This window comes from Lampetra planeri, unplaced genomic scaffold (assembly GCF_965212315.1).
Source record: "Lampetra planeri unplaced genomic scaffold, kcLamPlan1.2.h2 scaffold_401, whole genome shotgun sequence".
Classification (NCBI taxonomy): domain Eukaryota; kingdom Metazoa; phylum Chordata; class Hyperoartia; order Petromyzontiformes; family Petromyzontidae; genus Lampetra; species Lampetra planeri.
Window position 1 is genome coordinate 26585 of NW_027615224.1, and position 27799 is coordinate 54383.

Genomic DNA, 27799 nt, shown 5'->3' on the forward strand with positions numbered 1-27799 from the left:
TTTGTTTACAGCAGAGGCAGTGACAAAGCACACTTGCATCCCTCCAGCATCTTTATAGACATGGACCAAATTGATGCAGACACTGCTGCTGCTGCTTATGTATGTCAGACTGACCAGTAGCTGTGACACTGAGAACGTCACGTTCTCTCTCTCTCGCCAGACTGCAACACTTGAATTTCTTTTAAATCTATTTATCAGCATGTTTTCCCGTCCTCTACCCTCTCCAGAATGAGTCCCCCCCACCCCCCGCCACCGAAGGGAGTAATTAGCCGATCAAAAGCTTGAGACTGTATTGACAAGGCTGTGTGGAGTCTATCACACTGGAAGGATCCTGGACGGCGGCCGGCCAAGTCTGTCAACAGAGAGAAGGAAAGCAGCTACAGCCCGCTGGCGTGCTAACAACCTCCTTAGAAGATGCCCAGAATTAACAGCTCAAGACAGATCTAATAATGGAAGAAGTTCAGTCAGGGATTTCTCATTCCACATCACTACTGTCTTATAACTCCTTTTTCTATCACCACTCTTTCTGTTCCCTTTCTGGTTATCCTTCACCCCGTCTCTCCATCTCTTCTATGCTGTGTGAACTGAGGTGACAGAGGGAAAAAAAAAAAAAAAGTGAAGGCTCGGCAAGCAGGATAACAAGGGACATTAATTTCACATTTCAAGCCTCTTGCTCTGTGTTTCCCCTCGCGTTCTTTGCGGCGGTCTGATTGTCCTCCATTAGTCGAGGCGTCATGTCGCAGGTTCTGCTAACTTAGAACAAGGAGCGGTTAACAGGAAGCACACACGTTTACGTACGCACATGCACACAGCGCAGAGAAAGGCAGACCAGCAGTTTACGGTTGAATTATGTCGTCTTCAGTTTGATTCGTCCACCTTCCCTGAAGCTGTCCAGAAAGCAGCTATGGGACACAGGGAGGGACACAAAACGCTTGAATACAATTAGGCGTAGTCAAGTTTCATAGTTTGTTATATTCACCATATTGTCACAATATAGTCTTTATTTAACTCTGTAATTCCCACTTAGAACAATGGTAACAAAACAAGACAAAATCAAAAACAACAGGAAATAATTCTCTGCGAGTCTTTTCTTAGATTTCCATCACATACAGGAACACTTTGTCCTCCTCCGGCGCTTCATAGGGATTGTTAGCTTCCAGGGAAGAACCCCCCACCCCTCAATATAAATATGAAGTGAGAAAGGAGCGTGGGGAGGAAAAGAAAGCCAATCAAACCATCATCTGGTCGTGTGCCTTTTCCCAGCAGCTCTGTCCGGACCAGAGGTCAGTTCCAGAGGTCAGCTTGTAAGTTCTGTCTCTCTGAGCCCAACCGGAGCACGTTTCCCTGTTCATTCATCTTACAAAGGTTGTCTCTTTTCCAACGCTCCCTCACATCCTCCTCACATGTGGAAACTAACAGTTTCTTCCAAGAGAAGCAGCAGCACTGTTCACCCCCCCACCCCCCCCCCTCCACCACACATACACTCACACTCAGACCCTGGTCTCAGTCCTGGTCAACCAGCAGGTCTGTAGTGTTGCTGTTCTGTGGAGGGGGAATGGGTCGGGGCGTATGAGGAGGTGGACTGTGATGTAGCTGCCTCGGGCTGGGCCCCCCTCCGCCCTCACTGTCTGTGTTGGATGAGGACAGGGGAGGGGGGTGGTGGTAGCCTCGGAAGGGGCGCAGATGAAGGTGGTATTCTTGTTGAGGCTGATCCTAAACTGCCACCTGATCTCAGGCTCTGGATCCTCCGGCACTCCTGGCAGATGCGAACATGGGAGCAACTGCGGGCGGGCCAGCAATCACAGGGGTTGGCGCTGGCGGAGGGGGGGGGTGGCGTTCGCTCCCAGTGGATCGTCAAGGATTCGCTGGGGACCAGGGCCAGATCCGGAGGCCCGGGTCCCTCCTGCCCCACCGGCGCCACCTGTCAGTGGACCGGCTCCGCTGTAGAGTTTACCGTTGCTGAAGGCGCATTTCCCGGACGAGGCGCAGGGGCCGAGGGGGCCCCCAGAGCGATGCGGTTCGGGTGCCGCAGGTGCTGCCGAGCTGCTGAGGGGGCGGGCGGCGGCGCATACGGGAACTCTTCTTACAGGAGACGGCGTTTCTGAACTCTGTGATCATCTCCTGACAGACAGACACCTAACGGGAAGAAGGAAGGGGGGAGGGAGAGAAGTAAAGACAGAAGAGAGGGACAAGGGAAGGGGAAGGTGGGGGGGACGCCACAGAAACAAAGTAGGCAGGCGCACGACAAACAGTGGTGAGGCAACACAGAAAGAGCAGAGGGAAACACGAGAAAATTGAAGGGAGACCAAAAGGTTGAACGCAAAAGTTGAGGCACAAGCGAGGGCGGAGAACAGGAAATGAGGGATGTTTGGAAAAATGGAAATGAGAAGGGGGATGGGGAGGGAAATGGAGATGACAGAGATGAGAGAATAACCAAGGAGCAGAGAGAGTTATTACAATCGAGAGACACAAAACGGCAAAATGCTGTTTAAGTTCATGAGCACTTCATCATGACACTATGCACAATGAACACACACACACACAGGCGCACGCACACACACACACCTCAAATTAACGTTAAAAAAAAAAAAAAAAAGTCATGTGCTCACATAAACAGAAACAGTACTCGTTATCGGAGAACAGACACTGATGACAGGAAGTTTGTGTGACAGAAAGAGGGAGACACACAGTGAAATGGGGGAGAAGTAATCCAAGAATGGAAACGAAGAATACCAGCGTACATGTGAGGCATGTAAAAGAAGATACATCGTGACATTTAATGCCAGGAAAAAAGATCACACTACTTCTTAAAGCAAGCAGATATTGGCATTTCTCAATATTGCTTAACCGTACTATCAAGTTTCCCTCACAAACACTTACTGCCACAGGGTTTAACACTAAAGGATCAATGACTTCGATGCAGGCACGGCATGCAAAGTTCATTCATAACTCCTAGCTGATGTTTTCAGACACATGCAGATACAAATCCAGTAACCCAAGCTCCAACATCTAATCTTACATGCACAGAGTAACATGAACCCCAAAATGTCACAGCACACGCACACAAACACACACACACACACACACACACACACACACACAACGACAGAATCAAAAGGGTTGGCGGGATGCCGTGGGAACCTACTGGGGTGAGTCTGTGGGGTCGGCGAGGGCAGGTATGGGGGCATACCTCATCGGTCTCTGCCGAGCGGCGTGTTGACCATACAAACTCCATGATGGCCACAAACACGGCAATGATCAGGCCACAGATCAGCACCACGAAGATGCCCCCAATGTTCTCCATGCCCAGACCTGAGAGCAGACCGCAAACAGAAGAGGCATGAACACACAGACCTACAGCTGAGGGACGAGGGGGCGCCGACACCCTGGCTCGGGGTGACACGGTGGTACAGTGGTTAGTATGCTCTCCCCATGTGGGCTTCTCTTACTCTACACACCCGTAAGGTGTGAATGTGAGTGTGAATGGTTGTCTCTCCATCATGTGGCCCTGACGTTCACCTGCTGACTGCTGGGATCGACTCCGGCACACCCGCAACCAGAATGAATGAATGAATGAATGAATGAATGAATGAACAACCCTCATGCGAACGCTGCATTGTCTATTTCTGTAAACCATGAATAACAATAATTTTCAACAACAACGTCCCATTCCCACTGTGAATATCGCGGATTTAACCCAAACAAAGTTCTCAACAAAGAGGATTTCAGTAAAACTGAACTTTACAAACAGTTTTGTGTGTTTTTGTAGAGCAGCGGTCAGTTTGTGTTCCTCCTACTCAACATCCCCTTTTGGTTGGAAAGGGGATGTTCGTGCTCTGCCAATAACTAAAACATGTGAAACTTTCAGTATTAATACAGTTGTAATAAACAGACCAGCTGCTCTGTGCCTGCTGCAGTGGACGTGGCATTTCATGCACACTCAACTCGTCTGAAAAGCGGACTCAAGCATTTTGACTTGATCAATCCTAAACATCTAATTCATATTATGTATAATATATATCAATCTGCAGTTTTTATGTGACTGCTTTCAAAAATACATATTTTACAAATATCCAAATGCAATACCCAGCCATCGGAACACTTTTTAAATGATGACGTATGTGAAGGGCATGCTTGGGACAGTGACAGTCAACATCCGTTAATCTGATATGCAGAGGTACCATGTTTTAAAAGAGATCTGACAACATGACGACGGAAGAATTTGCATTGTGTTTTTCACGGGGCAGATTTCTAAACACACACAGACAAATTTAACACACCAGTGATAAGTGACACAGTCTAATAAAATGCCCATTACAAGCCACCTGAGACAAACAGATGACATTTGGGAAAGTAGATGGTGCTAAGCACCCTTCACAAGGACATTTGGTTAGACATGAGCCATTAGCTGGACTCTAGCAGAGTCAGGAGCCTATTACTGGAGGAATTAGAGAGAAGGAGTGAGAGGAGACAAACAGCTGCGGTCCACTAACCCTTGGCACGATGGTCCTCTTCTTTGGGACATTGGCCTCCCTCCCACCACCTCCTCTTCAGTATCTCCAGCCTATTATTCTCCTGCAGCTGGAGGATGGCCAGCGTGATCTCATCTCTGAATGGGGACCCTGGTGGTAAAGATGGTAAAGAAGAAAATCAGCCTCTGTCAGTGGCTGGCGAATGTGGGAGCCCGGGTCAAGGCTGATTCCAAAGTGCAAGAAAAAAAAAACCCCTAGGAAAACGTAATATCAGTCGTAACAAAGAAATAATTGCTGCTGCAGCCTTAAGATGGCTTTCAGCGATCATATGGAGAGAATCGAGAGGATTAGTGGGAGATAAAGAGTAAGATTACAAGCAGGCAGAGCCGGTGGTCCAGCTGTTGCTCAGGACAACACACGGTCACAGTTACACAGAGTAGAAGGGGGGAGAATGTCTGTGAAGGTTCTCAGCCATCCGGCTCATAGTAACATGCTGCGGTAAACCGTAGACACCTGGACTCAGTCGTCACTAGAGGGCGGGAGCAGGTACCGAAGCCTCCTGATAGTTTCCTCCACCCGGCTGTCAGCAGGCTGAACTCCCTCCCTCCCTCCCTCCATCTATCTGTCTTTCTGCACCGATGTACATATATGTCACACAACGTGCCTGTGCCTGATGTTCATCCGTTCGTTATCTCCCACTTACTCCTGTTAAAGGTCGCAGTTCATGCTGTCAACGGGCCAACGAATGGCGGGGGTACGGCCTCGACATGTCGCCACTTCATCGCAGGGCTAACATGAACAGACCATTCACTGTCACACCTGTGGACAAATCAGAGGAACCAATGGAAGCTCCACAGCGGAAGGCGATGAATGAATTCATGTTTGGTGCACACTGTGGGTCAGAAGGAATGATGTTTGGATTCTGTGTACGTCCTGTACGTATGACAATTAAGGTGACTTTGACTGAACTAGTCTGATTTGACGTTGATGTTTCACCACTCATCTGAGAAGTTTCTTCAGTCCTCAACCGTCCACTGGTGAATTCTGTTATTTATCCAGTTATAGTCCATAATACTAGACTATAATATACTAGCTCGTCAGTTACGTGGCGGTTTGAAAGTGGTGATTTTTTTGGTATGGATTTTTTGGTGGATTGCTATTTACGGCTTCAAGACAAATCTCTTTGCAGACAATAAAGCCAGAAGTCATTCTCAGGACATAAAACTGGACGTCTGCATGTCTGGAAGCAAGTGAGAAAGTATCTTTTTGTCATTTGGGTCAGCCATCCCATCTATTATTTTCTGAATGTAGAAACGTCGACCACAAGCGCTTTCTGCCACCGTTAATTTCTGAGTCTGTGCCCCACTGAAATCTCTCTCTTCTCTCAAAGCCTGTGCAGGCACATCTCCCTGTCTGTACCTCTCTGTACACCCTCCAGCCACGTCTTCATGGAGATCACTGCGATTCAGTGACACCACCTCTGAGCGCCAGAAAAGGAGCTGGATGTGTGTGGAAAAGCAATTAACTGCATGTTCATTTCTTCCAGTTGAAATACTGACTAATCCCACAGATAAAAAAAAATAAATCAGCCATGCACCAGACGTTTCTCACATCTAATCTTTCTCCAATCACTAGCACTGCGTGTGTCTACTTAGCATAATTGATCTCATGCAGGTGTCCCTGCATCTCCCACTCTCCCTTAATGACTTTCTATTTTCTTTTTGTTCATAAATTTAGATTTTTAGATCGGAACGGAACACGTCACCCTTACTAAATGTTCAAACACCCAGACAATTCTTTGACAGATAAGGAGGTCTATAGTGATGTAACAGTTCCTGGGGCGATTTGACAAAATGATCATTACAATCATCATACGTAATGACCATTACAATTCAACCCATCTCGTCATGTGTACCTGAGTTTGACATCATGGAAATAGACAAAGCATTTCCTTGACATTTGATGTCTTGCATATTAAACTATGTTTTAGCAACAACAATAACAACAAAGTCAACACAACTGCGAAAATGACATGAAAAGAAAATAAAGAAAACACCACCCAGCATTATGGATTTGTGTACAATGAGCAATTGCAGCTAACTGTCATTACGGCAGCAAGGAGGAAGGATCTCCACTTTCTGCAGCTCCGAGAAAAGGTTTTAATTCCTTTTTCTGTCGATAATCTCGTGGATTCATAACATGTGGTTATTTTGAAGTTATCAGTGACTGCAGCATCAGATGACAGATGCTGCAGATGATATAAGAACTAGGGCTGCACAATAAATAATCATCTCATCGCGATAACAACGGTGGTAATAATCATCTCTGTCATCCCCATCATCGTCCTTTCATCTGTCAAACCCGCAACATTGCAACATTACAAATGAATTTAAATAGTTCATTTTTAAGCTGGGACGTGGGAAAAATCAATATCTTATTGATGATATTGATGTTAATATCGATATCGGACTTGTCAAGCACTGAACATGTAGAACATGTTTTAAAAACAGACTAATAGTCATTTTAATAGGAACAGGACTATTACCCAGTGGCATGCCGATGCCGTATCCCTTGGTGTCCAGCAGGCCTCCAATCTGGGTGAGGTTACAGTTGAGGCCGCGGTGGTACTCGTTCATGGTGCTCTCCATCAGGAAGGCGTACTTGGAGTTGAGCACGCGGGCGATGCCCTCTTCGGTGCTTTTCACAAACACGCTGGGCTGCTTGGAGTACATGTAGTTCCACATCCGCTGGTACGTCTGGTAACGTGAATTCTACAACAGAACGCACAGCAAATCTAAATTAAACCGATGTGAGACGCTGTCTTTGAAGCAGCAACGGACTCAAGGTTGAGAGAAACAAATGAGTGCGCAGGGAAAAAGAGAGATTGGGAGGGGAAGTATGTGCCGAATAGAAAATCCACTGTGAATAATGACAAGGGGTGTGAAACAACAATGGCAACCAGAGGGAGAAAAGGAGAGGAGAGAAGCGAGGTGAATCAGGGGAACAAATTATTCGCTTATGGCACAGCTGAGGCCTCATCTTTCATAGAGATGGAGGTACATGGGAGATGCTTCAGCACTCAGAAGAAGAACATGGCAAGCTAACAACAAGAGCAAAGTGTTTTAAAGTGTGCACTTACATGTTTTATGTGCACTGGGTGTGAACAGAGAAGAAGAGTGGGTGACGTTTGTGTGCGGTAATGCTGTGTGCATTGGGTGCAGGTAACGTACTGCGGCTCTAAAACGGACTTATGTGGGCACGTTCATTCTTAGTTTTGATATGAAACCACCAAGAGACTATAAAACACACACGCACGCACACACTCCCAAACTGGCAGGTAGCCATTTCCTGTGAATGCACACAAATAGACAAATACATATTTTGCTTTTCACACTCACCTACACTCACTCCCATATGCAAACACAATAAGACATACACACACACACACACACACACACACACACACACACACACACACACACACACACACACACACACACACACAATAGCAAACACAGATGCCAACACAGATGCCAGAAGCGCTCTCATAAGCAAACACAGGCAGTGATCCACTTAACACAAACAGCCGTGCAGAAAACAACAGAGAAACTCAGAGGTAAATATGAGGACAACTGTCACTACGAGCGCAGCCACAAAGACAACAACAGTATGGAAAAATTGTTGCCATAGAGGCAATTCAGGAAATATGTCAATTCAGCTGCCTTTCCGAATATACAGTTGTACACACACACGTGTACAAACACTGACGCTGGCTGAACAGACACTCAAACAAATCCAAGACGTGCTATGACGTGCTGGGTCGTACCATGAAAAAGGTCATGGTGCTTCCACCATGAATGGTCCCATACTCAATGTTGGTCTGGTCAGCCAAGTCGTCTGGCGACTCAATAGGAACCTCCATCCTCTGGACAGTCAGAAAAGCTGCCAGGTTGGCCGTGTAGGAGGAGATGATGATCAGGGTGAACGCCCACCTGCAAAAAAAGAGGAGGCGGGAGGAGGAAAGACAAAACAGGATCAGTTAATTCATCACAATTTAGAGCAGAAAACATGTATCCACAACACTTTTTAATATTCATAATCCCATATCTTGCTCTACTCAGTGTTTTTTTTTTTTCCAACGGCTCTTATCTCCTTAAATCTTAAATTAAACCTTAAATTTCCCTCTCAGCACGTCTCTTTCAGTCGCTCCGATTGCCACAGGAATATCATCAGGCTCGTAATTTCTGTGATCGTAGCGTTTTTGTATAGTTGCATAAAACGTTGGCCATAAGGGACTAAAACAATTTTGTTGTCAGCTGTTTGCCTACAATTAAAAATGCATTATTTTGCGGAAGCTCTTAATCACGTCTTAAAATTTGGATAAATAATTTACATTTCACTTGATATCAACGGTTAAATAGTGCATGGAAGTGCTGCCTTATTCACCCGTTCACACTCACAGTCACACTTGTTGGCAAAAGTGGCTATACAAAGCGCCCCACTGCACACGTATTTATTCACTGATGACGCAGCATCAGGACCGTGACCAACAGCTGTTTGAACTCACTCGCTCGACTTTCTCATCCACAGTCACAGAATTTTCATTCTCTTACTACGAACGCCATGTGAAGTGAAATATGCACGCTCGGTCAACTTACCACACCCCGCTAACACATCTCGTCGACAGCGCTCTGGGCATGATCTCTGATCCCTGCTGCATGAAGCCTCCGACTGGAAACCACAAGCTGTTTCCAAGGGTGTACTGGTTCTCCAGCATGTCCCTGCGCTCCCGCAGACAGGGGTGAGGGTTGTACCACTCATAGGGGCTCAGCCTGGTGGGGGTACTCAGGTTAGGCGATGTAGCAATGAGTCCCTGACAGCTGTCAAACTTTAGCAGAGTGTGTGTAGAACATGGTGGTTTGTGACACTCAAATTGTGTTGAATGAGATAAAAGAGTGTAGGTGTGTGAGAGTGTGAGTTTCAGCCAAGATGGTGCGCGTGTGTGTGTGTGTGTCTGTGTGATGGACCTTGCAGCCAGGAAGAGCACACAGCTGACAGCCAGGTAGGCGAGCAGCATGAAGAGCCAGACAGCTGGAGAGAATGGGTCGAGGAAGGAGAAGTAACCCGGCTTCCGCCCCTGCCGAGGACAAGAAGCAGAGATAGAGCAGCAGACACTGACAGGGAGGCCTTATCTCAGCAATGTAATGTCCCCTTTGCACCATCGGGGGGGCAGCACTGTGCCCTCAGCTGTAGCCGATAGGAGGTCGACAGCGCTTTGATCCGCTAATGCTACAATCCATATACGCTCTGTTTCACCATGCCTGTTCCTCAAGAAACCTCAGCTTGGACCCAGCAACTCATTAACAATGTAAAGCTGCCACTGTTACTGAGCTACAGACCGCTGCCTTATTTGAACAAGTTAAATCACACCTAGGAATTCGTAGTGGAACGCCATGGAGGCCGCACACTCCTCTAATACCAGCCGAGCTTAAAGCTCTTATAAAGTCTTTACCACTTCATCTTGTAGCGTGCAGTCGTCTGTGTGCTCACGTAAAAGCACTGCAAACAGTAGAAATGAAATCCAGTATAGGAGCTGTGGAGAGTATCACCCAGCGGCCCCAGATAACATCCTCACCAGCTGAACTCTGTACAAGATGCTGATCCCCAGGGTCATGAATGGCTTAGAGAAGTCGATAACTTTCTCCCTCTCTGATGTGATGGTGAAGCTTGCCACAGCAAGGTCTGCTTTCTGGGGGATTGACAGACATTGACAATTAGATGGATGGACAGATATTAGCAGGGTGCTGCAGCTCATTGGGGGGGGGGGGGGTGGGGGGGGGGGGCAACAGTGGGCAGAAAAAGAAATGCACTGGGAATATAACAGCTCTGCTTGTATAAAATGGTGATTTCCAGGATGAACAGTGGAAAAAAAAACCTGAACCGTGTCTCCCACACACACACACACACACCACACACACACCGCAAGAAAGCGTTGAGACGGCTGTTCCTTCCACCTGTATGAAAGCTTGAATGCCTTTAGTTGCTCTGCCGCTCCTCCATTAAAAGCTAATGAATGCTGAATTGAGGACGATGGGCTGGTAATTAGAGTCGAGGATCGGGCAGTGGGGGGGAGCTGGCGCGGGAGAGAGAGAGAGGACATGTGCCGAGAGAGGGGAGCACCAGTGTGACAGACCCCACACAGGGACCGCAGTCTGGTAATTGAAGTATACTGCTCAGTAATTAAGCAAAAAGGGTCTCTCATTAGCTTCCTTCAGCCAGAATTTCTGTCAAAAGCACTGGACATGAACAGGAAATGTGTGTGTGTCTGTGTGTGTGTGTGTGTGTGTGTGTGGGTGGGTGGGGGCAGGCATTACTGTGAATAAAGATGGCAGTTTTAAGCAATGCTACTGCTGTCTTTGGGGAATTATCAAGTCAACTTTTGTCCTAGATAAGAGTCTTACTCCCCTCTGAGGGCAACTGGAGACATGGGAAGGAAGTAACGGCCGAGTTGGGGGCTGCAGCGTGGGTGTGTGTGTTCATGCAAATGTGCGTTCAATACAAGTTTCACGCGACGCTGGTAGGAGCATTTGCGCATGCCTCTGTGCCTCGGGTGTGTTTGTATGCGTGCCAACTCACCCTGTTGATTAGCTCTCCAACCATGCCGGTCCAGGAGCCGTTGGGCTCTGGGGCCCCATACAGCTCATCATCCACCAGCTTGATCTTGAAGGAGAACTTCAGGATGTCCGCCAGCTCCCTCAGCATGTCAACACAGAAGCCTTCGTACTGATCGTTTCCCTGGAAGTCCTGGTAGTTTTCCCTACGCATCACGTAGGGGTTCTCCTGAAAGGGCCGCACGAGGCTTTAATCACAAACTCAATATACCCAGGAAAAGACAATTAACATGAAGTGCAGCTTTGGAGTAGATACGACATAAAAAGTCCCTCTGATGCTGCTTAAATGATTTATTTTAGATTTTAAAGCCTTTGTTAAAGTGTATTAGCCTCCTGGGTGCTTGGGGTTTCTTCGGTAATGATCAATATATCCAGTTTGACAAGAATATGTTCAATAATTCACAAAGTTGGATTCCTTTTTAGTAAAAATGGTGCTCATTGATATCCACTGGCATTCCATGGCCACTCCAATCCAATTCAAGTCACTACTGTTTGCCCCCAGAATGACTTCTGGGTCTTTTTAGGGACATTTTGTGGGGTGATTCTGGTGACAGAGCGGAGATGATTTGTTTGAATTATAATGTGCAGATGTGCTGAAGCTAAAGTCCCTGATGTATAGTGTTTGTTACCGCCACAAAAGGAGGGTATTTTTTTTGACAGTGTTTGTCTTTGTCTACTTTATCATTGTGAGATAGGGTCATTTTCAGTATAAAACTCCATCAGCAGCAGACTGTCAGGTGAGGCATATTGCTATTGTAAATGGGTATAAAGCAAAATATTCTTTAAAAAAAAAAAAAAGAAAAAACTTGACAGAAAGTGTGCATTCTCCGAGTGCTTTTCTAGTTATGGATATAATAACTTCACTGTGTTCTGTACTTTACCTGACTGAGGCTAATTCTCCCTCGAGGGAACAGTTTGACTCACGCAACAGCATTTTGAGTCTGAACACTAATTAAATGTAATTTAAAAGACTTTCATGCATCAAAATCAAATTCATGTATTTATCATTGGGAATTCTCTCGAATGTGTGAAGAGTTGCATATAATACATTCTGTGTGCGTGTGTGTGTGTGGGGGGGGGGGGTCACTGTCAAGAAAACAATAATGCTCTGACTCACCAGTTATGTCAGGTGTAGATAAGACGGTGTGGTAATAACCAAGAGTGTGTACTTTTATTACCCTTACTATTACCGAATGGGACTTATAGCATCCTGTTCACTCCAGTACTTTCATGAAATACCCCATGGATTTAATTTCTCTCTTTTGAGTCTTCCAACATATTGGAACATCACTAGATTGCCATCGCTACATCGCTGGAGAAAGACGAGAAGATGTCTGCAGTCTACAAAATGGATGAACGTGACAGTCATTCCGAACAGGTAAATGCCCACAAAAAAACAAGACCAGTGTTTCAAGACAAAACTGTTGTCTGTGACTGATTCTCCAGGAAAAAAATGTTTTTTTAGAAATATTGTTAAGTGTGTTATCACCTCTCAACATAATGCAGAGGATTTACTGCAGCGGCCTGAATTTAGGAACATATCTTTCTCTTTCAGGGCTCTGTCAGTTTCTACAACAGCTCAATTGACAGAAGAATTCAAAGGAACATCACAGCGACTGTGACCTCAGCAGAGGGTATGTGCGTCCTTACCAGGATGGTGGTGACGATGAGGGTCTTGTTTGCGAGCGTCTCTGAGACATTAATATCCAGACTGGTGGAATTCATGGCCAGAGTGTTGTTGGAGTACCAGATTCCGATCTGAAGGAGGAGAACACACGAGAGGAAATGTGTGGCTGCTGTGGCAGGAGTAATCTACTGTTTTACTGGTTACTGTTGTGGAAGGATACACACCATCAGCTATATTAACCCTGTCTGGATTTTATAGAGCGTCTTTGCATGTGGGATATTTTCACACTTTATTTTAGTCTCCATATGTGCACGTTGCTCTAATGGCCCCCAGTGGAGCCGTACACATAACTGCAGCACCACACCAACGCAGAATAAACCAAAAAAACAAAACATAAAGCCGTTTACATGCAGAGGAGTATGCTGGTACAAGATGGGGAAAAAAAGGTTCCTTGTCATAACCTTTTCCCTTTTTAACATCTTTTTTTAAATTGCTCACATATTTCCATTTTACGAGACAGTAAAGTCCCTTGGGGCCGTAATATGTGATTATCACATAACCGCAACTGAAACTTGCGGGGGTATTTCTTACAAACGCGTCTGTAACATCCTTCAATAAGTCAGAGAGGAGCTAATGACTCTGTAGACAGTGTTTCTGTGACACTTTTATCCTGCGCTGACATTTAAGTGTGGCCTTTTCTCCGCGAACCACTACATACTGCCTATAGTGTGTGTGTGTGTGTGTGTGTGTCGCACTGTGAGTTAAAGTGTTAATTATCACAACTCTGCCACCGAGCTGAAGTCGAGGTTTAACTTGTTATGAGGTGGTATTTAGTGTTAACACGGGAGGCAGTTCCACAAAGCACGGCAAGAAATATTAAAGGAGGGTGAAGATCAAATGTTTTCTCCCGTCAATGAAGCGCAACGCAGTTCCCTCAGTCTGGAGGTGCAGTGATGTGTGTACTTAGGCCTCATTTAATCTTGAATTTCAATTGCATTTTGATTTCTATTTTCTCTCACCTTTCCTTTCAGCACTTACTCCAAAAGTCAAGAATAATGCACAACCTCCCCGGCTTGTCTCACAGTTCATTTCGTACAGACATTGCCCAACTAGCCTTAACAATTGTATTGTGGAGTATAAGCAATGGATCAAAAACTGAAAAGACAGCAGAAGACCTTGTGCAGAAAGAGAAGGAGACCATATTGTCAGTTGTACAGGATGATACGAATGACACGGATCCGTCTCTCAAGGTAACTGATGATGGAATTAGTCAATATAAACATTAATTGTCGGAATCAAATCATTCAACTTGATTCATTCAATTCAAGCGCAAGGGGTTCGGTGCTGTCGCGGTACTATGAACTCTGTGATCCACACTGAATCCAGACCTGGTCTTTCAGAAATTATGCAGCTGAATGTCTGTTTGATTTTCATGTCTAAACAGTAGCTCCTTCATGAGGTTGGATTACATGTCATGTCTTCTTTTTTTTTAAGTCTCTTGTAAGCCTGTGATTGAAGAACGTCATCCTCAGACTGCGGAAAGATAAAATATACTTTCACCTGAAACATGACACACACACACACACACACACACACACACACACACGCTTCCAGCCAGCTTTGAACCAGCCATGTGGCGGCTGTGACGTGGACGCTCTCCGTGTTAAACGCCTCCCCTGGCACAGTGAAACGTGGCGGAGGATCTGTAACCAACCCCGAGCCTACAGGCAACGTGACTTGGCTGCCGCATGTTAACTGACCTCTTTGTGGCCTCCTCTGTGTTTCTCCAGGATTCGCAGGGTGTAGTTGGTCCTCTGACCTTTGCTGTTGAACTCGACTCGCCCGGTCAAACCGTCGTACTCCACCTGACAGGCAGATGGAGAAAGAGAGATATGTATGAGAGGAGGAGATTAGTAGATGCTGCCGGGAGGAGGAGAGGGGGCAGAGGAGAAGAAAGCTGTTTGTTTGTCGTCTTCCGTTTGTTCCTGCTAACGGTCGCGTTTCATACTTGAGCCAATGCCAGCTGTCAACGGGCAAACGACTGGGTACCGTGAGCCGCCACTTTATCGCTGGGCTAAGTGTGTAAAGACGAAATCCGTTGGCGTCAGTTCCGTTCAGTTTTCAGCACCTCAGGAAGTGTCGCTCGACGGATCAGTCTAGCAAGTCTCTGGGCCCAAACCAAGCTGACGGTCATGCAGACAACCATTCGTACTCTCACTCTTCACATCGACGGGCAATTTAGAGTGACCAATTAACCTGGATTTTGGAGGTGGGAGGAAGCCGGAGTACCGGGGAAACCTCACACAGACACGGGGAGAGTATGTAAACTCCACACAGAAAGATCCCCAGGCCAGGAATTGACCACAGTGCAAACCAATGCAACTTCTTATGTAACATTTGCCTTCAGTCGTGATCGGACAAATAGAAGCAAGAAAAGACTGAAAGAGAGAGAGAGAGAGAGAGAGACAGAGAGAGATTCTATTTTTTACAAAAGCACATTATTTACATATTTATATTTTTACATTCAACTCAATAAAAGTGCTTGTGTATAAAATAATCTCAAATAAGAGAGAGAGAGAGAGAGAGGGAGAGAAAGTGTCTGATGCTGAATCAGAGGACGTTCAGTGAGTGAGAGACTCAAACAGAGCAGCAGGGTGATCGTCTTCCTAAAAAGACTCAGAACTCCACCTCACAGCTCAGCTCTGCCTCTCCAAACACCCAGGTGCTGGGAGCCAAATCTATGACGAATGGCCCGGTGCTGAAGATGGAGCACACCATGATGTTGACTAACAAAGACAGATGTCCAGCCGGTGGGGAGGAGGCAATGAGCGATGGGGGCTCGGGCTGCCTTGACAACGGGTCGTCGGTGAGAGAAACACAGAGGAAACGGGAGATGGGAATGAACAAGCAGAGACAGATGTTATATGCAACATGAGATGAGGATGGTGCTGAACGCCGCTGTCATCAGTGATCAATAAGTTGATTGAGAGAAATCAGTCAGACACTTTTCTGAAGAGCGATTACACAGCAGGTTCTCAGCGCTCAACGTCAAATGAGAACGCTCGTCACACAGCAGAACTTTCTCACCGTCACCCGTGTCTTAAAACGACACTCCCGGCACCTTAGAACCCGTTTGGAGCCAAACATCAATATATCTTCAGTACATCAGTATAATATCATACGGAGGCAGGTCGAGGGTGTGTATGGGTCGACTTTACAGTGGGAGAAGGGTGATTGAGAGTGTGACAGCGTTGATCGTCGCCATAAACCCTGTACAGCATATTCCCAACCTCACTGAATAGTCTTCCACTGATCTTTGTAATGTTCATTGGTTTTCTATGAAATCAGAGACATGTCATAATTCCCTACCCAGGCAGCGTTTTCAAATTTCCTTTTATTTTTACAACAAAAGATCAATGCTGCTGGACGAATTTCAGTGTTTCAGATTTATGTTTAAATGACTCTTACCTCAGTCACTTAATCAATCAATCAATAGCTTGAGATTAATTAGATGTTGATTGGTTGAGCCATGATAGATGATTAAACCGGTCTTTTGAGGAAAGAGTTAATCATGAGATAAAAACAGCAACAACTTGGCTATGTGGTGAAAACGGACATTCTGGCTCCAATGACAAACGTGGTTTCACCCGTGAAGGTGATTGTACATGAGACATTACAGCACTCAAGAGGTTTTATCATGTGATTACCATGCGCAGATAGTTCATCAGACTGGTCCCGTGCTGCCAGATCTGAGGTGAGGTGCAGCTGAGTGGCTTCACGCCTATTTCCTGACTGCGGTTCAACTCCCTCACCGCCCCCACCACCACGTGCACTGCATCGAACATCAGTGCTGACGAGAGCTGCGCAAGGAAGAGCGGGAACACAGAGGAGGAAGGCAGAGGAAGGGGGTGGAAAGATGGGCAAGAAAGACAAGGAGTCAAGGCAGGAGAGGAGAGAGAGCGAGAGAGGGGGAGGGCGGGGGGCGGTGTGGGTTCAGATGATTAAATGGTTTAGAGGGATGGAGGCAGAGCGAGAGAGAGAGAGACGATAAGAGGGGAGAGAGAGAGAACGTGTGAGGAACAAGTAAATCAGTGGGGAGGAAACAGATGGATTTATCAATAGCCATTAAATACACAAGACTAGGTAGGTCTCCTCAACTGCACCGGGAATCAGTGTGAGGAGTGACGTCACATAACGGAAACAAAGAAATGTCCTCCTGAACGCGTGTCCGCGCGACTGACCGCAGGGCCGGGGTACGTCAGGTCGCAGCCCTCCCTCCACGACAGGTTGAGGCTCCTGATGAACTCCAGGTAGAAGGGATGGGTGGTGTTGAACATGGAGAAGCCCACGATGTTGGACTGCTCATCCACAATATCATCCAGTCTCAGGAGCGGGAAGTCCTGAGGAGAACGTTTGCACACAAAGGAAGTCCACAAAAGCCCAGGTGAGTGACAATGCTGACAGCGCATCAAACGGAGAGGAAAAACACGGTGCAGAAAAGGAGGGAGATAAAGAAACAGTGAGGCTACGGGGAGTGACAACATCTAATCTGTCACGGGGAGGGAATAAAGGATACGGAAAGCGGATACGGGGAGAGAGAGCCGTTGGTGGAAATGACTTCTTTTACACACACACACAAGATTCGGCATAAATGTAGAGTGTAGGGTGAGAGAAAGGGACACTTTCAGAAGGGAGGGGTACATGAGGAGAAGACGGTGGGGGACACATAAAAAAAAAAGGCCAAATGACATCCATAACCACCGTTTTTTTTTTTTTGCCGCATGATCCGCTGCACTTCCACATCTTTGTACAGCATGTTCGTCTCTCAGATCTCTCCCCATCCTTCATCTCTTTCATCCTCTCTCACCGTCCTTCCCCACGTTCTCTCGCTCCCTTTCACTCACACAGGAAGGGACACGGACGGAGGAATACGAGACGAAGGAGGGGTGGAATTGGTAGGCTCTTACCATAGTGGTGAGGATGTACTTGTAAAACGCTGATGTCATCCCCAGCTCTGACGCCTGTCGGACAAAGGGAAAGAAAGGATACGATGGAACCAAGTACAATCAAATAATTTAAAACAAAACAAAAAAAAAAGCAGGTGGGATACAGAAAGCCAGAAGAGATATGGAGAGATTGATGGTGGGAGGGAGGACAAACGAGGAGGGTTATTGAGAGACAGAGAGCAAAGGGGACATTTGGGGGACAAGGCAGGAGAAGACGGAGAGGGGAGGGAAGAACGTTAATTACAGCTTTACATCATCACGCTCGCACTTTGACATGTTGCTGAGGGCGGACAGCCGCTCTGATGTACCCGGAGAAACCGTCCCATATGCACTCGGACTGTGACTCACTGCGCTGGCTATCAGCGTTACAGGCCGGAGCACGGATCACAGCGATCCTCCGCAACATCTGCAGCGCATCGTATGTCAGATACTTTGCTCAGAGTGTACGTGATGGCAGACTTGCACAAATATCGTTTCCTATGCTGCTCAGCAGGGCACAGACAGTAAAAATAGACATTAATTCTGTTACGACAACAAACGCGTAGCCCCCGGAACTTTCACTGCTTTCAAGATAACAAGATCTGCATTTGTTTTCAACCCGACTTGGGTATAAAACAAACAATGCAAATGCCTGTGAGTGTGTGTGTGTGTGTGTGTTCTTTCTCTATGTGGGCCGCGCTGTTGATAGTTGATGACTGACCTTCTTCAGGATGAGATAGGAGACAGAGGCGTTGGCGTCAATGATGATGGTGGCCACTTTGTCATCACGGATCTCCTTCAGCAGCGGCGTTGGGTCCAGGTTGTCATCCAGCATCCTGATTGACAGCGTCTCCCGAGAGATAAGGAAGCGACGGACCAGTTCCTCCAATCTCAGCAGGCCTGAAGGCAGAAACATCTCGTCAAATCAGCGACTGCATCCCTACACGCAGGCAATATTTCCAAAATGTCAGCTCGGCAAAAACTCTGATTAGATTTATTGTTAGATTTCCATCTATTGGTGTCTTTTTGCAAGACATGATTGATGCTTTGTCTAAAACTTTTTTAATGGAAACGCTACAGACAATGACAGTTGTACAACAGTAAACTTTAACCCTTTTTTTTTTAAGGTTTTATTTCTTTTTTACACTTCAAGACAGCTCAGTTGTGTTGACGTCCCCTCTTTTTCTGATTACCTCCACCAAGTAGGTCATGTCTGTCTGATAGTAAAATAACTTGAAAAGTTATGATCATATTTGAATGTCATTTTCAGGAAATGCTGATGGGACAATGACCAGATGTTTAAATGTTAGTAGTGTTCTGGAACCATCTGGAACCATCAGCATATGTGTCACAATAAATGGTCAGCTTGACAAAAAACTACAGATTACATTCACTACACGTTCTCTGATAGATCAATGTTTGATCTGGATCCTGACTACATTCTGAATACTATGATCCACAACCGGAAATATGATAGTATTTGTAGATTTTCAGGCTCTGTAAGTGACGATTTAGACATAAACTAACACCAAACTGTGGCTGAGATTCTGCTGAATCAACAGATTAAGTTAACAGATTTGTAGTATCATCAATAGTTCTGGAGCTGTATCCAGAAGAAAACCGCCATTAGCGAAATAGTGAATTTTGTCAATAATTACTAAACTAATAATGATATCATCAAATGGCAAGGGTGTGTTTTCTTGGTCAAGGAATCTAATGATGTAGAAAATGAGGTTAGTTACATTAATATTTGGTCTAAATCAAAATATAGCAAAAAATAGTGGGAGGAAATAAGATGCTTAGCAGAGATCTGAATTGAGAATTTCCCTCTGGAAATAAAATAAAGTAAGTATCTAGCTAGCTAGCTGGCTGACTAGCTATCTCTCGGGGTCTCTGCTCTCCGAGTGCTTTTTTTGTTTTACATGGACCATTCAAGTGTCACTGTGATTGACCAATTACCCCACATCACACCACAAATGATATATTAATTGAAATATGTGATTTGAAATAATCATAATTTGTCTTGTCTACAACCACCCGCACCTTGTTTTTCTTAGTCACGTCTTATGTTGTTTTCCAACATGTTTGCACTGCGGTCCTGTACTGTGTCATTGTTTGCTCGTATAAGACGAGTATGTCGAAGCTTTGACACGTTCTATGCTCAGACCACTGAATACGTGATTCACTCTCGGTGCAGTTAAAGTCTCTATTTCTTTTTTCATGAAGGACGTCGCCCAATACCTGGATTGTTTTAATTCTGCATCAGGTGGCCACTTCCATTTACTCTGGTTTTTACATTCGTGCCAAAACATGTTGTTCCAGCTTTTTTCTTCAATCACCCCGAGCAGATTTGGTGTGTTTTCAATTTGACATTCATGCCCAAATCTATCAAATGTATTTTTTCAGCCTCTGCTACAAAGTCTAGTATTAAGTTGTTTATACCCTTTCATACCTAAGATATATTCTTTAATTCCACTGTATATTTTATTCGGTTTCACCTAAATTCATCATTTATAATGAGCTTGAATCTTTTGTTTCTAGATGTGACCTAACTTCTAAATGAAATCTATATTATCAGCTCACACTGTGAATCTGATGACGTTTACTTCTTCCACACGGAAAAAACTAAAAAGATGAATGATTTAAACTGACATAATTAAATAATTATGTTTTGTGGCCTGTGATAGCAACATTGTGTATTCAGTACATCGTTTTACATAGAGTACCCAAACTATGTTTAATACTACTAATAAATGTGACCTTGTGCTTTTTATTTTGTAATTCTCTGTCTGTTCTCTCATCCTTTGACTTTTGTTTCTCAGTTCTTCGGGTGATGGATGTGGGCTACTATGAATAAAAAGTGTTCAATACTGACAACCACACAGGGGAATGAGAGGATTTGGCAAGACTCTGCAATAAGAGGAAAGAGAACAGGAACTGTAAAAAAAAAAAAAAGGCTCAAGTATAGTACTGGAGCCAATTTAAGCACTTCAAGCAAACTTCTTCTCTGAAACCAGTGTAACCAATGTTCAACGGGACGCACTTGACACTGCATGTGGAATGAGCCTTTACTAGAATGTGCACTGTGCTTTCTCCTAATTGTAATAGTAAAACACCCCTAGCTATGTAAATAAGTGGCGGGTCAGGCATGTGGGCTACGGTAAGGAAGAGGAGGGAGGAAGAGGTAGCAAATAGAGCCCTTCAGCGGGAGAAAGCCTCTGTAAGCAGTGGGGTAATCACTGAACCAGGCCAAAACTTTAATTAGTTTGAGGAAGAAGCAGGAAAAAAAAATCAATGCACTTTATAGCTTCCTCTCCTTCCCCCTCGCTCTCCCTCTTCCACGTAAGCTCCAGCCTCCATCTCTCCCGTCGCTCTAGTTCCCCTCTCTCTGTCTTTATCAATCTCCTTTCTTACACCTCCACTTTCTGCTCCTCTTTGTACGTTTTCTCTCCCGTCTTGCTGCTCTTTAACTCATCCATCTCGTGACAACTGTATAATGGGAGAAGGCTCAGACAGCACGTTGTTACTCCGCTATGATGAGGGAGGGATACGTCAGCAGTGACCCAAAATCTCACACTGTGTCTCAGACCAAGCGTGGTCTGGCTGGAAAAGGACGTTCATTTGATTGTGTCATTGATGAATCAGCCTCTTAGTGACCCCGTGTGCATATTGCTGCACTTTATTTGTTTGACTGACAAAAAAAAAAAGAACCAACAACTGTCCACTTGACTTGAACGCACCGCACTGCACTGACGTAAACAAGATAAATAAAACAAGCGGGTTGGAGGTAAACATTGTCTAATGTTGAACCTCTGCAGTGTCAAAGAAAATCCAAACACACACTCCTGCATATCTGAAACACACGCTCGGGAAAAACAAAATAGAAACACACACACATACCGTGACACACGAACACCCACACAGTCGTTCAGAGTGTGGAACAAGCTTGTTGAGTGGCAGTTAGCACCTATTCTGCAGCCATGGCAACCAGCTCCATGGCGATAGATAGCGCAGCCAAGTGGGTCAGAGTCTGTGAGTATGATAACCTTGTAAAAATCACCTTCAAGGCAAATATAGTTTGCACACCCTCCATTTCATCCACAGTAAAAAAAAAAAATGGCCTGGACGATATCCATCGATCTGTTGCTTCCAATTCTAATGAGAGGAAAGACGACGTCCTTATCTGTCGTCCAGCTGCTCATCAGAACCGCAGAAGTCGTCTGATGACATGACGAGGCTCATTTTTTTTTAATGACACATCCATGAGGAAATCAGCGTGCTTTCAGAAAGCCACAGGAAGGCTGGCTAACTGGGTGGATCATCAACACATCCCGGTGATTGAATCCATGTTTCATAATGTCACAGCTTTTGTTTGTCAAAAATGTTCACAGGGGCATGATGAGAAGTGTTCACGGACTTCACAGCTCCCACTTATTCTTTATGTAATTGCCCTTCAGCTCTCCTATGGTCCTATTCGGCTGGTGTGAGCAGTCAGCAGCTGCACAACAACTCATCCCAGCGCTGTTTCACTCGGGACCCAACGAAAAGTCAGTTGAATATTCAGTGGATACCATTTTCTAAACACGTACTCGTATTCATTCACCGTTTGAATACTACTGTCACTATTCAACCCGACCCTTCAATTCATGCAACTTATGATAGAGGAGCGCATAATAAATAAGTTAGCGTTTCAAAATGTAAAGATCAAAAGCTAGTGACTAAACCCTGAATGCCCCTGACATTTTAAAGCTTGGCGTGCCTGGCAAATCAAAATGTCCCTCTTCCAACACTGGAAAGCATTTCCAATGTGAATATTTATTAAATTAGTCTGGTCTGGCATCCGTCTGTGTTGAATGAGGAACTTTATGACCAGACTGATGAAGTGTCCAACAGTGCATAACAGTCATATCCACAGAAGCAGTGTGATTGTGCCCACGCACCCACGGTGACATTTGCACAATCAAACACACACACACACACACACACACACACACACACACACACAGGGGAATGTGCTCAGATGAACAGAACCAAAGTGTTTACATGCTCAGAAATGAAGCCATATGAACCCAGTGGTACTTCATATTTCCAGCTACAGTGTCATGTTGTATTGTGAATTTCTCACTGAGATTAATAATGTATCTATCTCTGCACTGAATCAGAAACACGGTGCAGTGCTGCTCGTTTCACATCAGGCATCAGACACGTGAACTCACACTCAGCCTTGGCGCAGACCAGGCTGGCTGAGGGGTAACTGAACGAGCGCAAGATGGCTCCTATGGCCAGGCTCAGGTCCTCGTTGCTAGGGTACAGAGTGACGGAGGCGAAGCGGAGGTACGGTAAGCGTGGAGTTTCCTCTGGACCGATCTTTACATGAGGGATCTGCAGGAAATAGGAAGGAGAGGATGTGTGGTGATTAATTCCCCCAACGCACACACAATCAACAGGAAAAACGACAACAACGGGAAAATCGAGGTAGAAAGGAGACAGGGGGGCGGTGGTGAAGGTCCAACAGAATGATGAATGCATGATGAAATATTTGTTTACATCCATATGTGTGTTTATCATGTGCACTCACCTCCTTTTCCCCACATATATGACTGACAGTTGAGCCAGAGGCGGGGCTTGAGGCTGGACCAATCACAGACACGACGCCTTTGGGAAGAATCTGACACACTGTAAGGGAGGGAGGCAGACGGTGAGTATGTAGACAGACAGAGAGACCGACAGACAGACAGAGAAAGAAACAGACAAACACAGAGAGAGACAGACAGACAGACAGTACGGGGCCACAGTCTTGGCAGTACAGATGTAAAATAATGAATGAAATGATACTGAAAAGGAAGAAGAAAACTCTTGAAGTATAACATCTGCTAATGTCTGGTGTCCGTGATAAACGTTTTATTTTGAAGATAACTGACGAATGAAACGGTTCCTTTAATAAAGCAAAACAATCATTCCGTCTGATCCTGTCTAGTTTCCAAATCTCAGTGGAAACACAAAACATGAACAGGTGTCTTGCTGGGCTTGTTGTTCAAAAGCGAAAAAGCTCTGTGTAGGCTTGAATTTTCTGATATTTTGTATCAGCGTATTAATAAGCCAATCAAGTTTTCCTTTAGATCTGACTGTTCGGACAAAATACAGTGCAGAGAGAGAGGAAAAAAGAGCTTTTTTTTTTTTTAATGAGGGTCAGGTAGATATTCTTCCAGTTTCTCTGGGGCTGAGTTTAACCCCCGAGTGCCACTGGTCAAACACCAGACAGCCTTTAAAAGTGTCTGAACCAGGAGATTCTCAGGCTTCTCAAGACATTTGAATGATCCACAGGAACGACGCCTTTAAGGATTTTATATCATGTGCAGCATCTGCACGTGTTGTTTTGTTTTGTTATATTTTGTTTTTGCCTTGAATGTTCCATCTAGTTTATTTCATATCTTTACAATCAGCTGAAAAATGTTATCAGTAACATGCACGCACGCACGCACAAACACACACACACACACACACACACACACACACACACACACACACACACACACACACACACACGTATTTGATAAAAACAAAGATTAGATCATCCTGCACAAGATGGAAACAACTACAGCTATGAAGTACTAGAAGAGAAGTATAGATGTATCCTGTGTCATTTGGGGAATCAAAAACATACAATAAGATACGATATGATACGAAACAATACGATACGGTACGATACGATGCAACACAATACAACATGATACAGTACCGTATGATACGGTATTGTATCATGTTGTAAAGTACGATACGGTTCGGTACAGTACGTTATTGTAAAGTACATTCTCTTGTGTAAAAAAATCTACTTGTACATCCTTGGTGTTAAAGTCGGCTTGTTCACACAAGATCAGCAGGTGACTGACTGGTGACGATGTATGTGATACGGTCAGATAAGATAAGATAAGGTAAGATAAGAGGGTTTAGTTCAGTTGAGTTTCCTGCCAATGTGTTTAAAAAATGCTTCCTCTCGTATCTGTCTGGTGTTTTAACTCTGTTATTGCGATATTTTCTTGCTTGATATATTTCAGCGGTGCTGAAATTCATCCTAATTAGTCTTCAGTTCGTACCACTGGTGTTTTTTCTGTGTGTGTGTGTCTTCATTCATGCATGCCAGGACATGTGTGCCCACATTGTGCCCAAAAAAGGGATGAGAGTGTGCATGTGTGAATGCCAGTTTGTGACTGTGTGCGCGCGCACAAGCATGCCTCAGAGAGCCGTAGCTGTAAGACGATGAGCTCTGTGATCCAGAGACAAAAAAAAAAAAAAAAAAAAAAAAAGCAAACAAGCCTGTCAGACTCTCCTGCCCATTGGCCAAGGTCATAAACAGAGACACACAAACACACATCTGTGAGTGAAGCATGCACATATGTACACAAAGCCTCTACAGCGCAGATCGGCATTTTGCTTGTGGCAGGGTCGGCGACCTAACAGAGGAGGAGCGGGGAGACTCTGTCTCCTCAATCGCTGCACTCAGCAGAAGCTCTTTTGTCTTGACTACGAACATTCTGTTTCAAATCCGAACATCAATACAAATCTCATGCAGCTGCCTTCTGTTCGGACCGCTCTGCTGATCTGTATTTGTGTTTGATGGTTTGTTTTCGTGCTGGTCTGCACGGTGCAAGCTGTTACTGGAGGGCACTGGGCCACTGTTTTTTAATGAGGTGGCCCAGAACTGCTCTCCAGCGACATGTGAGCTCATCAGCCCAAACCCTTTCTGGTTCCTAATCATGTCAAAGTGGTGGAAAACTGCGATCGACTTTTTCCCGAAACATGAGCGTGATGTTGTCATGGTTTGGAAAACTTTCAGCATTCAGCTGGCTTCCGATCTCCTGGTCGATTTTAATATCCATTCTGTCTATTTATACACGCCGGTATTTTTAGTGGTCACTTTCTGCCTGTGATAATTAGTCGGAGTGCACCACTGGACTGTAATGGATCCAGCTGAACGTTATCGCTCTCGGATGTGATGCCGTGTGAATCTGAATCTCCACACTCACTGGTGTCCGTAGTATCATACTGGGAGTCTTTTTGCAGCTCGTATATGTCCACCTCCACTCGGGCGCGGGCCGGACCCTCCATCACGCTATTGATGTTTTCCCGGGCCAGGGCCAAAGCCAGCCGCTCCCCACGGCCACACACAGACTGGTCATCCAGGATCGCCGCTACGGAGGTCAGGGGTGATGGAGAGGAAGGTGAAAGCAGAAGAAGAAGTCTGTTAGAGAAGGCTTTAGTATCAAACACTGGGGGGAAGACGGGGGGGACACGACCGTGGTTAATTTAGTAAGTGAGACACGTGAATGCATTCGGAGAATTCCAATAATTCCCAGCTGACAGTTGAAAGAAAAGGTGACGAAGTAGCACCGCTTGTCATAACGTACAAGAAGGCCTCCTGTGGCGTTTGACAAATCATGTTTGGTTCATAAATGATTTCGACCTCTGTCATGGCTGACAAATGCCACTAATTGGATAGGAGGGACGTGTTCCCCAGCTGCCGAGCACTGTCATTCAGCTGGGGGACATCAATAAACTACTCATATTGATTTATATAACTCAGAGTTATATAAATCAGATATGGGACTGACACCAAACACTCACAATGAGACAAAACCATTTTAGGGAGAACTGCAGGCGTGTAAAGGAGTGGAATGAACTGTCTGGTTTGGAATCTACAGGGACGTAGATGGCCAAACTCAAAATGTCAGATGTCTGGAAGGAGTAAAGAGAGGATCAGCTGAGTGAGGAGCAGTGGTGTCCAAATGGAACAGGCTTAAATCTGCCCTAACGGATCAGCACATAGTTCAAAATCACTTCCCTCATTCGTATTTGAAGACGCTGCAAACGATCTGTCCACAGTGAAGCCTGGCAAATCATCAGCTCGAACATAAGTACAGAGCTGTTGCCATGGAAACATTACAATGTCTCGTCTTGTTGTCAGTGAAAATGGCAGATTTCAACACGTTGCACAGTGACCTCTCATTTAGAATCCTGGTCGACATTCTACTTAAAGATAAGTGTCAACACTGCTCCCACGTCCATACGGGGCCCATCTGGATTCGACTCACTCATTTGAAAACACACATTGAGGCCCGAGTTACCGCGTTAAAGCTTGATTACTCTGTTGTTACACCTGCCACCATGCTGTGTATGTAGTGTTACAACAGTACCACAAGTAAACATTGATGCTTGAACCAGTATGTGGAGAAAATCACCCACAAAACTATATTATCACGATACTGTGATCTACTCAGGATTGCAATAAATTGCATTCTTTTTATTGTGAAAGACCAAAGCATCTCCTAAAACAACATTATGTCAATATTGTTTTATGTTATAATACAGAAAATAGTTGTGAGACCATATATTTTAAAATGTATGTGAATTTCTCATGGAGATCAAAAAAGTATCATTCTATCTATCTATCTATCGATCTAAATTTTAGGTTTCAGATTACATCCAAAATATCTCTACTCTTCCCAAACTAATCAAAATGTTTTTTTAATCTTGAAAACTAATGTCTAAGCCTGTGGGCTCGTAAACTGTATTAGGGCCTATCGAAATAATAATAAAAAAAATAATAAACTTACTAACACTGAACAGACAGAATAAACATAGAAAAACATAGAATAAAACTATTAATAATGATCATAAAAAGTGTGCTGTGTCTGTATCGATACAGTATCGCCATGCAATATCACAATATTTCACTGTACCGTGTACTTCCCGGTGAACTCAGGAGTTCAGAGGAGGGTTGGAGGAGCGTCAGGAACTCACCCATGCGGACGGAGGAGAGCAAGGGGGTCTGGCTGAGGGAGTGTGGTGGCATGGTGACTAGAAGGAAGGAGAGGATGTGTATTGACAGCAGCAGTGCTGGCAGAGCCGGCATCTTCTACTGCTCCTCATGGAGAATGGTCTGCTGGCTGCCTGTACCGCCACCTGCAGGAGTGGAGGACATTATGCATGTTACTGGAGACATTCACAGAGCCGATGTTTTGTTTTTGTTTTTGTTTTTTTTCCAAA

General features: G+C 45.1%; 1 protein-coding gene across 1 annotated transcript; it reads right to left on the reverse strand.

The window, feature by feature from the left end:
• Positions 1 to 1503: 1503 nt before the first annotated feature.
• LOC144741027 (glutamate receptor ionotropic, kainate 5-like) lies at positions 1504 to 27665 on the reverse strand. Its single transcript, XM_078623717.1, is given in 22 exon segments — positions 1504 to 1638; positions 1640 to 1825; positions 1827 to 1961; positions 1963 to 2136; positions 3146 to 3312; positions 4494 to 4622; positions 7018 to 7243; positions 8299 to 8464; positions 9131 to 9304; positions 9500 to 9609; positions 10108 to 10221; positions 11109 to 11312; positions 12794 to 12901; positions 14531 to 14635; positions 16478 to 16630; positions 17012 to 17170; positions 17738 to 17791; positions 18477 to 18655; positions 22972 to 23137; positions 23334 to 23431; positions 25780 to 25944; positions 27554 to 27665. Coding segments are annotated over 22 exon segments (3219 nt in total).
• Positions 27666 to 27799: the final 134 nt, after the last annotated feature.